The sequence below is a fragment of the Typha latifolia genome, chromosome 11 (assembly GCF_019914945.1).
Source record: "Typha latifolia isolate L0001 chromosome 11, TyphaL0001v2, whole genome shotgun sequence".
In the NCBI taxonomy this organism is placed as follows: domain Eukaryota; kingdom Viridiplantae; phylum Streptophyta; class Magnoliopsida; order Poales; family Typhaceae; genus Typha; species Typha latifolia.
In genome coordinates this window covers 2,161,053-2,176,687 of record NC_133096.1, presented here as the reverse complement: position 1 = coordinate 2,176,687, position 15,635 = coordinate 2,161,053, and the positions used below count along the sequence as shown (strand labels likewise).

Here is a 15,635-nt window from a genome sequence, read left to right as displayed (position 1 = left end):
GCATAAGGTTACTCCATCTAGTGAGTTGGCGTAGCGTAAATCGATGATTCTTTAATATGTTCTTTGAATATTTGTAATCCCTGTTTGTCTGTGCTAATTATCTTTGTAAAATAAAACATTATCTCTTTCCGTATTACTTTCCTTCTTCCTTTTGTTCCAAATGATATAGAAAATATATTTGGATCCAATCCACAAATAAAGCAGCCTCCCAATTAACTCCGTCGTGGGCTGTTTCTAAATCAATATTAATATAATTAGTAACCTCGTGAGCAAGAGCTATATTATCATAAATATGTCTGCCGGCAACAAACACAATTTGCTCAGAATTAATCAACTGAGGCAAAAGAGGCATTATTTTATCAGCTAACATCTTTAGCTAGTATACAATTGTTACTGTTACATAGAGAAATAGGTCTAAAATTCACAACCTTGATTAGATTAGTCTTTTTAGTAATTAATGAGATATAGGTGTGTCCCCAAGGATTCAGAAAAGTAGAAGAGGATTATAACTGAATAAAATAATTAATAAGATTAGGGCCTACAATATCCTAATATTTTTATAAAAATCAGTGTGAAAACCATTAGAGCCAGGAGATTTACTAGTTGGCACAGACTATAAAATATATTTTCATCTCTGTAACAATGAATTACCCAAACAGTTCATCGTAGCAATAAAAATTAACGGAAGGAAGCTCTGGCCACTGATATGGGTTGGGTCAACCCCAACTCTTTACACCAAAGCTTCTTGTATAAATCCATGAAGGCACATTGAATATCCCAAAGTATGTAGTGAGAACACTATCATCAGGAAGGACATATGATGATGATGATGATGACGACCACCACTTCAAAATGTTAGCACAAATTAAGGACTTATTCTGAGCAGGCAATCCTCCAAACTTAATTGGAAGACTTGCTCAATCTATTCCCCCAAGTTAACATTCCACCTTTGTCATCTCCCTCTACATTGGTTCAATCTTCTTCTACTCGTACTCATAGCGTGATTACTCGTGGCATGGTTGACACCTTTAAACCCAACTTTTTTCTTGCAACTAAACACCCATTGTACTCATGTTTTCCTCAGCAATGGTGTCTCAAGAGAGCCCACTTATTATAGTTCTGTTGTCAAAGACCTACAATGATGTGCAACCATGGCATAGGAGTTTAATGCTCTCGTAAAAAATAGAACTTGGAAATATTCCTACCCTGACCAGCTGAAATATTATTGGCAATGAGTAGGTTTACCGCATCAACTGCAGACATGATGTTTCCATTAAGCATTTCAAAGCTCGCTTAGTCGCTAAATATTTTACACAGTAAGTTGGCTGTGACTATAGTGACACCTTCAATCTAGTTGTCAAACCATCACCATTTGAGTTGTTCTATCTATTTCTCTCCCTAATCAATAGCCAATTTATCAACTTATGATGTTCAAAACGTCTTCTTGCATGGTGTTCTTCGTGAGGAAGTCCTGCAGCAACCTCAAGATTTCGTCAATCCATACTATCCTAACGATGTTCGTCAGTAACATAAGTCACTTTATGGTCTCAAGTAAGCTCCCCAAGCTTGGTACCAACGTCTTAGCTCCTTTTTATTAGACTTTGGTTTCATCCGATTAAATATAGATAACTCCTTATTCACTTATCATAGCTCTCACGACACTCTCCTTATACTCATCTATGTCAATGACATTATCATCACTAGCTCTTCATCTGCTATTATTAACCAACTACTTTGCTATCTTGGTAGTCACTTTGCCATGAAGGATCTCAGTGCGTTGCACTTTTTCCTTGGCATTGAAGCTTGCATAGGCATCCACGGCTTGCATTTATCTCAAAGCAAGTATATTATTGATCTCTAGCAACACTTTAAATTCGAAGAAATTAAATGAATCATTGCTCCTACCACCTTTGGTGGTAAACTCTCATGCCATGATGGTGAGCTCTTAGCTGATGTCTCTCAATACCTTAGCATGGTTGGTGCTTCACAGTATCTGACACTCATATGTCCAGATATTTCCTACACTGTCCAACAAGTTTACCAATTCCTTTATGTACAGTGTATTACTCATTTAGTGGCTATCAAGCACATTCTAAGGTATTTGAAGAATAATATTTCATATCGCATTCTCCTCTGACCATGCTCTCCATCCTCTTTAGCGAGTTACACTAGCCCAAATTAGGCTTAGTTAGTCAGATGATCGTTGCTCTACAAGTAGATTTTGCATCTACTTTGGTTTCAATCTAATTTCTTGGAGTGCTAAAAGAAGCAACCTATGGTGTCCTGACTGAGTTTAGATGTGAAATATATACAAAGGCCTCTTTGATGCATGTGCTAAAGACATTTGAGTCCAATCCTTATTTTGTGATCTTAATATATTTCTTGCCAAAGCTCCTGCACTATACTATGACAACAGTTTCACTATATTCATCTCGAGAAATCTAGTATTTCATGGCCAGAGCAAACACATTGATATCCACTATAATTTCATAAGCGAATGAGTGAAATGCAAATCACTTATTGTCTCGTATATTCCTACCAATAATCAAATTGCTGACATCTTTACCAAGGGCTTAAGTTGATTATGTGGCACAAGTTAATTGTTTGTACAAACACAGTTCACTTGAGCGGGAATAATAGACCAAGTCGTCCATCATCTCCAACCTCTCTATGTTATAATCTCATGTATATTCTCCTAGACTTTGTTACACCTAACATTTCTAAATATCTATAGATTTATTAGACCTAAATATCTACATATTTGTTGTAAACTATTTATCTTGTAATCCTTTTGTAATTCCAGCTCTATTTATAGAGCAATGGTAATAATATTATGCATGCATAATTATCACTCATAAACTTTTTTTATTCATATGTGATTTTGGTTCTGTATTATTATGAATTATTATTTTCACGAGAAAACCTAGTTTTGGATGGAAAAGCTTTTTTTTCTGTCTTGAGTGTGTTTCTTTCTGAGATAGATATGTATCTTTTTGCGTTCTTCTTCGAGTAGTGAGCAAGGACTAATTTGGGTTCATCTGGAGTGTGATTGATCCTTTCGTCCCCTCATCTTCCTCCACTTTCCTATCATAGTTAAAGAAATTATTTCCTTGAAGCAAGACATCACTCTAGGAGTTTGTCTAGGAGAGGATATTTATGGATCCGGATAGCCTAATTCTCTGGTTATTTAGCCAAAAAATCTGCAATGGAGAACCAAAAAACAAACAAGAAGAAATCATCCTAGTAAGATTGTTATATGCATGACATCTTTATCACCATTAGTAAAGACACTTCTTATGTTATTCTAATTGTAATTGGCAATTTGTGACCGAAGTAATCATATTGGATTATCTTAGATTTTTTGTTAGATTGTACAAGTCATGGTACAAGTTAGCTAGTCAAGTTGATAAAGAGTTCATGTGGAAGATAGGGTTTACATTGATATTTCTGCATGCATGCAAAGGTTGTTTGACCTAATCTTGAGGCACACAAATGCATGACAAGAGAATGACCCAAAAGTTTTGTCTTTCGCATTTGAAGCTGTTTGAACATCGATTGAGCGGATTTCAGCAAAGTGCAAATTGGCCAAACATTCAAAGTCTATTGGAAGACTGTTCAAACGAACACTAGAGATCCAGACATTCATGCATTCGAATGCTAGATAGAGCTATTGTGGTTCTCATAAAATATATTTGGAAAGTCTCTTCCACATTAAAACAGTAGGAGCTTTATTGAGAAAGAAGAAATTTTAATTTTGTCCATAATATAATTTATCGTTGGAGCAATAATGTGAAGATCTTGAAAGTTCTATAATTATTGAGCTCTTTTTCCATGCCCTACAACAATAGATTAGATAATACTGCAATCTTTTTCCATGCCCTACCACATGCACCTACAACAATAGATTAGATAATACTGTAATCTGGAGAAATTAATCACCTTGTGGACCCTCAACTTAATTAATGGGGACAGTTACGATTGTACAGGCGGTCCTGGCAAGGCGAGGTGCTGTACCGTTCACCGGGGGCCGGGCATTGTTTGATGCAAGCAGGCGTATTGGCATGTAAAGGCCCAGGATTGATATCGGTGAGGATCCGCCTATGTATCTCAAATTCCATTGGAAATTCCACCGCTATCTCCTCCTCCACCTTATTAAAACCAGAACTTGAGATGTTAATGGCACCGGCACCGGCGGCAACCCGGCCGGAGAATATAACAACAGTAACGAAAAGGAGCACAAGGCCTATGCGTCTCCTCCTCTCCAAGATCTCTTTGCCCATGCTTGGATGATGCCTCAACTTAATTAACTAACACTCAGATGCCACTGGCTGTAAGGAAAAGAAGCAAAGGGCTGGGCTTCTTATATAAGGCTGGCTAGCTGGCTGGCTGGCTGGCTTTGATATGGACTGCTTACCTACCATTACTTATAATTACCATCCAAAGAAGGGACAAGATGATATATAAATTAATAATGTGCCAGTGAAGACAAACCTTCACGTACGTACATACCAAATGCTGCAGCCTTTCTATATATATATATATATATATATGAGTTTCTAACTAAAGTAGATCTCTTCTTTTATCTTATAAATTTATTAGCCCAGACAAAAACTTTAAATTAAGCAGTTCCTTAACTGCTAAATAATTAAGTTAAAATGATGTATATATATAAAATACTAATCAGTATTTTTACTGATTAGTATTTTTACTTAGAGATAAAATATTAATTAGTTTAATATTTTTTATTAAAGCTACAATAAATTAGACCTAATTTGATAATAAATTTAAGGAATAATCTATTTCGGTAAAAATAAATTCAAACATGGTTAGTTTGGTCAAAAACTCTTCTATTATTGTGAAAAAAATGGTGATCTTAATTCTTAAGCAGTCAAACTTATCGAGCCTTAATATTCTATTAAGGGATTTGAAAATGATTGACTAGGGTGAAAGTAATATGAAAAGTCAAATCCATCTTAAAGTCAAAGTTAAAAATTAAATCTAAATTGATTTAGGAAAACCAAATACAAATCACACTTTGGAAACAGAAATTAAATAAGAGATGGAAATCCAAATGACATTCAAACTGTGAAAATAAGTTGAAGTCAAGTCGAAAAATGAAAATAAAAGTCCGAAATATAAATGTGAGAACTCAATGCCACTAGCTGCGTGGAAAAGAAGTATATATATATATATATTGCTTGCCTACTATTATTAATTTTTTTTTATTGTTCATGAGCCCAAGGGCTAGATATTGGCTGAACAAATGACTAATCCTTCTTAGACACAGAAGCATTTATGATTCACTGAACTTTTAGTTACCTAGTATAGACTTTAAGCCATATGCGTCGTCGAACAATTGCTCCGAATCAAACGATCTCGATACTTACTCCAAGCCATTGCGCTGCCGAGCTATTCTTTTAAGCTAATCACATTGCTGAGCTATCAACTAAATTGAGCAAAGTTATCAAATCACCAAATAATTTTTTCATAATATTATTTAAAATTATAGGTAAATTTGTGACCTCCTTTCTCGTACAAAAAATATCTATCAAGTCTATTAAAGTTGGTGTACCATGGTAAGGAAGGATGATATATAAACTAATAATGTGCCATGCAGTCACGAGGACAAAGCTTATCCGTACCTCATGCTGCTGCCTTTTTATAGCGTGATAGAAGATGGCCTGTGCATATAACTTAGCATATTGCTGACATGAAGATGATCTAGTTTATTGTGAAACTTACAAAACCTTTTAATTCTTTCAAAAAAATTTTAAAAAAAGAATGAAAATAGATCGTAGTGTATATATATGGATGTTTTACATGATCACCAATTGAAATCTTTTGACCTTCTTTTTGAAAAAATTGCCATTAAAATTAATTTTTGAAAGAATGTTCATAGAATATATACTATTCTTTCTTTAAGTAGCTTAGGGTGTAACTTATATATCACTGATTTTTTTATCTTAACATAACATTTTCTTTTCTTGTACTACCATATTGAATAAATATTAGTTAGATTTATATATGATTTTAGCAGCAATTTTGATATTTTGAAGAATTTAATGGAATCAATTATGTCAGAGAAAAAGAAAAGAAACCCCACTGTATATTATACAAGCATGATATCTTTTGGACCTTATTTCTCCAAATTGGTGATCTTAATTCTTAAGTGATCATCTTAATGACCAAGTAATTGAGCTTAACCCTAGTAAATAATGTGTCTGCCCTTGAGTGGAATCATATGGACCCTCAAACAAACTGGACAATAGGAGATAAAACAATATGTCTTCGCTGCTTTTGGACACCTTTATGGTGAACTGTGTGACCACTGTACCTGGAACAGGTTAATATATGAGTAACCTTATTAACCCATTTTTATAATTCTCATCAATTTATCTTGTTTATAACCGAATAATTTATATAACTGCTTAATCGAATTAACCCATATAACTTGATTAGCACGTATAACTTCAACTCTAACCTATTTAGTCTATTTAATATGAATCCTCTAATATCAACTTAGCTATATTTATTAAAATGGCTTACAATGACGCCCAAGGAAGATAATAATAAGCTTGTTGATTTGAACCCGACTCGAGTACCTTAAAAAAGAAATTTCTCACCATAAGCTCTTAATGCAAATCTAGTTATACTATGCAAGCCCTTAAGACAAGTATAGTTATATTATGTAATTAGCCTTTAAGGTAAGTCTATTTAAACTATGTAAGTTTTTAAGACAAGTCCAATTAAGTTATGTAAGCTTTTAATATAAGTCAAATTAAGTCATATAAGTCTTTAAGGAAAATCCTAGTTTAAGTCGTGTTAGATTTAGGGTTAGTCATAGTATGACTCATTGTACCCGACTTCTATATATAGTGGCTGAGCTTCTTTGTTTAAGCATCTAAGCATTGAAAATTTATTTTAGCCTTAATATATTTTTAGGAGTAAAAGAAATTATTTTAGCTAATTTATTATCACATTTATCATTTTATTATAGTCGTTAGATCGTCTTCATTTTCACAAGAATAGATCTTAACCATAAAATTGTTCGGTCATTTCAAGCTATTAAAATTGGTTGCTTGACGGTAGCAGCTGCAATTAATCAAGCATGAGTAGAGAACTCTTGACTTGATGGTCCGTAAGGTGGATTCGTTCCTCATAATTGGATCTTTCTTCATTACTATTTAATACGATCTATTCCCCCAAAGCTAAAGCTTTGGAGATCTATTTGTCACATTTAATTTCTTCATAGAACGAAGCCATAGTTAGGAGGGTGTGATAGTATATATATAACGATTAACGAAACCTTTATATCAAGTCTTATGGTGATCTCCAGTATATATATCTTGTCTAGGAATTAAAAATCGGTAGTTAAGTCATGTTAATTTGGTGTCAATTCAAATACATTAATTTTTCCTCCAGATATCACGCCATCCTTCTATGACTGTTAATAAGACATTAGAATCACGTACGTCCAAAAGCACACATCCTTTTCGCCTATCAAGAAAGAGAGCTCTACGAGAGTAGAATAGCTAGAAGTGAAAGGGAACACGCAAGTTGCATGATCGATCGATACACACACATAGTAACATTTGAGAAAATGGCTACAGAAATAGCTGGATGGTACCATAATGCGAAGAAATCCACTGTTTGGACGCTCGATTCCTTAACACGGTCCACGATAAGTTGATGCGCTGCAATGCGAGTCGGTGTACGGACCACCGGGGCCCAGGCAGGAGTCGATGCAAGCAGGGCCGTTGGGATTACCGGTTGAATAGATGACCATGCTGGTGGTGAGGATCCGCCTATGTATCTCAAAATCCATTGGAAATTCCACCGCCTTATTAATACCAGAACTCGACGAGTTAATGGCACCGGCGGCAACCGGGCCGGAGAACATAACAGCACTAACGAAAAGGAGCAGAATTGCGAGGAGAGAGAGGCCGGCTATGCATCTCCTCCTCTCCGAGATCTCTTTGCCCATGCTTTGGATGATGCCTCAGCTTAACTATCACCCAGATGCCATAAACTCTAAGGCTTTGGGCTTCTTATATAGGGCTCGCTGACTGGCTGGCTTTGATATGGACCTACCTACCATATGGAGTTAGGGGTGAAAACGGGTCGGATTAACTCCGACCTGACTCGTTATCCGACCCGATTCGGATAAAAATTTTTTATCCGATTCGGATACGGATAGAATTTTTGAAAAAAATTCGGATACGGATTCGAATACGGGTCGGATATATTTTTCGGATTCGAATACAAATATCGGATATCCGTTTATCCGCATATTTTTTTAAATAATTTACAGTTTTTAGTTTACTTATTTAAATAGTAAATATTAATATTGTTACTAATAATACGTTATATATTATTTATATAGATTAATTTTTCTAATTTTATAAATTTGACATATAAAAAAAATTATTTGTTGTAAAATTCTTAATAGTTTTGTGTTAATTATATAATTATTTTATATTCAATCAATATCTGTTTAAGATCCGATCCTTTATCCGAAAATTATCCATTCCGTTTAGTTAGGATATGATTTTAAATTTTACTATCCGTTCAATATCCATATGGAAATTCTTATTTAGAATAAATATATGAATCTGAATATGGATTGAATACTATCCGATCCTTTTTCACCCCTATACGGAGCTATGGACCCCAAACAATCGGACAATAGGAGATAAAACAATATGTCTACGCTGCATTTGAACATTTTTGTAGTGAACCATGTGACTACTGTACCTGGAACAGGTTGATACATTTTTAACCCATTTTAACTTTATTCTGATAGATTTATTTCGTTTGTCTGTAACCCGAATAATCTCTGTAATTATAAGGTTTAACCCAAACGTTAACCTATATAATTTGTTTAATATAAATATTCTAATACGAAACCTTGCTATTCATAAAACGGCTTATTTATTAATAAGCTCCTTTTGTGTTGATTTGGATTTGACTTGACTCTTATACCTTATTTTCTTATTCAAATTTATCATGGATACTGGTCTCTTATCCTTACTTTCTTATTCAAATTTATAGTTGGAGCAACCGAGATGACCATCTATTTTAGTATTGTAACTAAAAAAATATATATATATAAGTAACTATCCTATAAATCATGAATTATCTTATTTTTTAAACTAAATGAGGTCTTAAATGGATCCAACTTTTACATTGAGGTCTCACGTAACTATAGAATGTTGATGGTTATATTTGATTTATATTTATATCCCTATGTATTTGGTTTCAATCAGGATAAAATTGGAGTAGTTTAGTAAGTTGATAATTGATTACCTTTTATTAGAGCTAAGGTTAATTTTATGATAACCGGGATCACACGACAACCAACAATTAATCATTGGGAAAGTAAAGAAGAGACAAGCGTAATGTGATTAACTTATTCTCCTCATCCAGTCCTCTTCCTTTGTGTGGATTATTGCTGATAAAGAAGCTAATTAATGGGCTTGTCATGGTCTAACATGCAACTTAAATAACTTATTGATGGGAAAGTTACCATTCACAACCTACCATTTCATGAATTTATGTTTCACACTTATCTTTTCAGTATTTATATTTTATTCTTATAAAAAACTCTAAAACTAGATATAGCTAACCAAAAATATCCGAAGAATTTTTTTTATTAACTTTTCAGAAATTATTTCATTGGATTTTATTCTTATGTTATACACTAAAGACTCCCAGTATAAATATACATATAAGAGTATACTTTGCAATTTGGTTAGTTTAGGATCGTTCAAATGCGTACGATCGCGTTTGAATGCACAAATGACATTCTCTGTTTTTCTGAATCTAATAATTGTTATTTTGGCTTGTTGGCTAGCATCTATAAAGGTGTGGATGGCAGCCAAAATAATAATGCGATTGAAATATTGGTTTCTTGCCTCTCTATTTTTTCTCTAATCTCTCTACCTTAATCTCCCTCATCCTTTTTCACCGACCTACCACCTCTTCTGTTGGCAAAGTCTCTCCTAACTTCTAATCTCTCTCGTTTGTCGAGTCCTTCCTCTTCTTTGGGATCTCGACCACTTCTTCCCTTCGTCTTTATCCCTTAAACAATAACAATCCACCCTTATCTCCATTATCATCTATAACCCTAACATCTACTCCACCCGTCACCATCACCATCACCATCATCCGCACTACATCATATTTTCGTCCCAGTTGCAGTTCGAATCTGTGAAATGCGTAAATACGAAAAACGTAGATCAAGAAATTACAGATCGAATCCACTTAGTTTCATAATTTTCTGATTACAAAAAAAATATTTAGTGAATATTTTTCCTCGATTGCGCGGACTGTTTTCTGCAATAAATATTGAAAGAATCGTTCCGTAACCTATCACATTTCCAGAATCTCATTAAACTGTCTAGGACTACATTGTTTAATATATACAGGTATAAGTTAACATTTAAGTTTAAGATGTTAAGAGTTTTTTTAACTTTGAGTGTATTTAATGAGTTATTATGGCATCAGGGCAAGCAAAAAATATAAATATGAAAATAAAAAGTATAACTAGGAGCAAAATAAGGTCAATCAAACGAGTTGAGCTCAAGGCTCGAGCTAGACTTGGCTTGATTCAAATTGGCTTGAGACGTTATTGTACATATAAAAAAAGATGTGCATCACCGAAGCTCTGACTATAGATAGCTAGGGGTGGAAATCGGGTCGGGTCATGTTATGTTAGGTTCATATCAAATTAGGTCAGATTGGGTTAAGTTCAAGCCAATACTAACATAACATTTTAATAAAACAGTTTAATGGGTTAGATTCAAGTAAATCATTGGGCTTTGTATAGTTTATTTGGGGTAGAAATAAGTGTATTTAGATTACAAATAAGTTATTTATGTTATAATTGAGTTATTAAATCATAAATGAGTTATTGGCTTATAACTTGTTGAAACTTAAAAGAGATTACATAAGTTAATTGAGATAATAAATATAAACATAATTTATTTAATAATTTGTTAGACAGATCAACTCGCTCATTATTAAAACGCAATCAAACTTAGCCCAAAATTATTTAAAGTTTTTAAGATCGTAGATACTTCATGAATATGTTCTGAAAATTTTTGGAAGAAATAAAATTCCTTAGTTTGAATAGGTTTAGAGACATGAAAAATAAAAGTCATTAAAAACATAATTCAAATAGGTTTAAAAAACATAATTAAGAATCAAAATTTAAAAATTGAAACTGGGTAAGAGATGGAAAAGGGAAACATGGTTAACAAACTAAGACAGTTTTTAAATGTGGAAAACACCTCTATGTGAGAGGGAAAAAAAAACTACACTTGCCCAAAGCCGATCTTACCAATGAGACATGGTTATATTAAATTGGATCGTTCCATTGAATTGAATCAGATAATACTTATTAATATTGATTGAGTCAACTAGTTGTAACTCAGTTGACAAAACTTTGATTCAATGAAACCTTTCATAATAGAACTGGTCTTGCTGAACGCATATCGCCTTGGTTATATCTGAAGTTGGTAAAGACAACTCTTTGATTCTATAGAATTTAAATCGATGTGATCTAGTTTACCTTTGTCTCCCATTGTCTCTTTATGGCTCGGCAAGACTAGGGCAGAGATCAGGTCGGATAATGATAATGCAAACACACATATATAATTCATATGAGTTAGAATTTCTAAACACGAATATGATCCATTATTAAACAGGTTATAGGGGTCATAAATGGGTCATCGGGTAGCATAAAATTTTTAAATTTTATATTCATGTTGTAAACGAGTTTATTCAAATTATAAATGGGTTTTTTCATATTATAAAATAGTTAATTATGTAATAAATGGATTAATCAGGTTATAAATGAGTTGGCGGCTCGAGTCATAAATGAGTTAATTGCATTAAAGTAATAAATACGAATATTATTAGTTTATTAATAAGATTAGATGAGTTGTCATATTTATGACCTAAAACTAATTAGACTAAATCCAGAATTATTTAACAGCTGAGTTATTGCATCGGATGATCGAGTCGGATTACCATTAAAAACATCATGAGATTACTTTGAAAAAAAATGACGTTAGACCCATTTTGTTCGTTGTATTGTTAGGCTTGTTGAGACCATAGAAGAAGAAATCTTCGACCATGACATTCTTTGGGTTCTTGCAGGCAAAACCATTCATAAATACTTGCTACATCTTGTTTGCGCCGTAGAAATCCTGCAGCTGGCTAGGGTCAGCAAGTGGTTGAGAGCATGCTAGAACTAGAAGAGCAGAGGTGGGAATACCTAGTACTTTCTCTACCTATAAAAACAAGCAAGTATATATGTGAAGAGATTTTGAGCAATGGTTTGCAAAGATATTTGATGGTAGAATAAGTTGAGGAAGATTGATTTGTATAGAGAAAGGGGGGTAGTTGCCATCTAGCTAACAAGGGAGTGGGGTAACTTGTGAAAATGTTCGACTGCAAGAACTATAACCTTCACTTGTTGTGCATGAAGGAATTGGTGGTGGCGAGTTGGTGGGGGAGAGTTGGTAGGCTATGTATGCGAACATGGACAAGAACAAGGTTAGGCAGATCCAGGCGAGGATTCCTAGCCTTCGAGGGGCAATTCAGAACCATCACAGGGGAAGGGTGCTATTGATAGCTCGTCGCTGCTACCAGATTGCCACCTCCACTGTTTGGATCATCATCTCTACTATCCTCAGTGATCCAACTGCTATAATTGCAGCAGTCCTAGGGGCTTTCATATCCAAGTAACTAGCTACCATCCATATATACAAAGTGTGACATGAAGTGCAATATATTCATATAGCTTGCTCGGTGTGATAATTATCTATCTATCTATGACGTTTACTTACTGTATCTGGATGTAATATGAAAATAATCCTAGTTCCAATTATTCCACAAACTCTTAAATAAGTTGTTAACATCTATCTGTACGATGAAATTTGGATCCACAAACAAAGAGTATTAAAGCAAATTAGGAGTGAAGAAAAAATGGGTAAAAAAAATATACAGCAAAATTATGCCGTTGCCGGGGTTCGAACCCGGATAGCCAAGCAAATTTTGGATTTAACAAATGTGCTACAACGGCTATGGATAAAATTGGTGCCCCAAGTAATCTGATCTCCATGCAAGTCGCTGCTCCATTTATTTAATTATTAATTTTCTATTATAAATTAGGAAATACAATTCAAATAATTAGACATATAAATCGAATTACAATTTTATTCTCTCCTACCGCCAACTTTTTATATATATATATATATATATATATATATATTTTCTGCTACTCTCCAATCTCATTAGGTACTTATGAGTATGTATTACATATTCATTATACATGAAAATATTTTTATTTAAATTGATATGCTAAATTAAGGGTATTTGAGTTAATTTTTACTTCTTATTTATACATTATATCACATCAATAATAATAATAGTAATTCTACTATTATCTATAAATATTAAAATATTCTACTATAAATTAAAGATATAAATTTAGGGGTAAGAAGTAGATTTTTTTCTTAATTTCAACACAATTGGTGAATAAAGTTAGGAGAATTATCCCAATTATAGACAAGAATATTTTATTAACTCTAAAATTATAAATAATGCAAAATGATAGATTGATCTGTAGAAATTTTGGTCGAAACCGATGTGTCCAAAAGCCTGAGCAACATTGTAGACTTAGACACTAAAGTAAATATGTTAAACTATTATGTAATGGTTGCTATACTATTCATGGTAACTAAAGTCTCATTTAGAGAGTTTATTAATTCTCTTCACTGCAGTAGATGGAAACTCATAAAGAAAGAGAAGAGACGATGTTTTTTATTTGTTCAATGAAACTCAAAGATGCGTTTTGTTTTACAAAGAATAATTAGCACATTTTTATGTTAACAACAAGGATTACAAATATTCAAGGACTAATTAAAGAATCACCAGTTTCCCCAACACCAACTCACTAGATTGAGTAGCCATAAGTCTAAAACTGCGCTTGAATCATGTCAACAATCTTCTTATCCACTTGGAAAGCCTTGGCAAGAATATCATCAGAAATGGGTGGTGTCGACCCAAAGACTGCATTTGCAACAGTAATCACGCCAGGGTTCTGGCTGCTCAGAGCTGCGATGGCCACGGCATTGCAGGTACCATAGTTGTATTGGAAATGAATGAGACCCTGGGGAAAGACGAAGACATCGCCCTTATTAAGGACCTTGGAGAAGAGCTTGTTCTCTTGGTTCGCCTGGTTCGAGGTGACGAAGCCAACGTAGAGTGACCCTTCTAGAACCGTAAGTATCTCAGTCGCCCGTGGGTGGATGTGAGGAGGGTTGAGACCATAGGGAGCAAAGTCAACCCGAGCAATAGAGATGCCCAATGTGTTCAGACCTCCAAGTTGGTTGACGTTAACTGCCGTGACATTAGACCCAACTTTGTTCATCGTATTGCCAGGCTTGTCGAGACCGGAGAAGAAGAAATCTTTGGCCATGGCATTCTTAGGGTCCTTGCAGGCAAAACCATTAACAAACACTTGCGACATCTTGTCTGCGATGCAGAAGTCCTGCAGCTGGCTAGGATCAGACGCTAGTGCGTGAGAGCAGGCTAGGACTAGAAGAGAGAGGAGGAAGAGGTGGGAAGCCACCTAGGTACGTAGTACTTTCTCTTTCTCTACCTATAAAAACAAGCAAGTTTATCTGTGAGAGATTTTGAGCAATGGATTGCGATGATATTTGATGGTCGAATAAGTTGGGGAAGACTGGTTTATATAGAGAAAGGGAGGTAGTTGCCATCAAGCTGACAATGGAGTGGGCAAAGAAGTGGTCAAGTTTAATCCCTAACAACATGGGAATAAGTCATAAAAGTAATTAAATGCCTGTTCGATGGCCAGCAAGGAGTGGACTTGGTCGATCCTTTAATTAAATTACCAATCAAATAATGTTTGATTTGATGTAGTCATACGTAACTATTTCTACGCGGAGAAAGTGAATGAAGTTTCAATGCAAGAAAACTTATTTGTAAGAACTGATTGGTGAGATTTATTCTAAGAACTATGTTAATTGCCAGCCGGCGGAAACCAGATTGACCCAGTGCAACAGCAACCTTCATGCCTAACTAATTTGGAGTTTAGAACCACATAAAAAAAAAACATAGAGAATCACACCCTATAATTTATCAATTTTGTGATTTATAGCTACTTTGAGGATTTAGTAATCTGACCTCTTATTTTTTCCTATAATATTTATTTAACAACTTAGATGTTATTTTGACTAAATAACATTGACCAAATTACTAAAATATCTCTACCACTCCTCCCATTCCTCTCTATCTCTCCACCATCTTCCCCCAACCGTCTCCTCCTGCCGTCGCCACCACCACCACCTTCCCTTGTCCTTTTATTCTTCTTCTTTTTCCGCATCCTCTACTTCTTTTTCCTCCTCTTCTACCTATTCCTACTCGGACTAGGGTTTGCCGAAGAAGATGGAGAGAATCAAGCATATCGACCAACTCCAATTTGGGAATCAAAACCTCTAGTTTGGCCATGATGAGGTGGTGGGGATGATTGAAAAGACGGGAGAGAATGAGAGGGTGAAGAAGACAAACGTAATTTTAGTATTTTATAAATTATTTAGTATATT

The 15,635-nt window shown here is 34.4% G+C and overlaps 1 protein-coding gene across 1 annotated transcript; it reads right to left on the bottom strand.

The window, feature by feature from the left end:
* Positions 1-13,864: 13,864 nt before the first annotated feature.
* Positions 13,865-14,688, bottom strand: LOC140797944 (putative germin-like protein 2-1). The gene has a single exon (XM_073151653.1). It carries the CDS (start codon positions 14,537-14,539, stop codon positions 13,985-13,987), a length of 555 nt encoding a protein of 184 aa, XP_073007754.1. The 5' UTR covers positions 14,540-14,688; the 3' UTR covers positions 13,865-13,984.
* Positions 14,689-15,635: the final 947 nt, after the last annotated feature.

Coding starts and splice junctions, on each gene's coding strand:
- LOC140797944 (XM_073151653.1), bottom strand. CDS start 14,539: ATGTCGCAAGTGTTTGTTAATGGTTTTGCCTGCAAGGACCCTAAGAAT.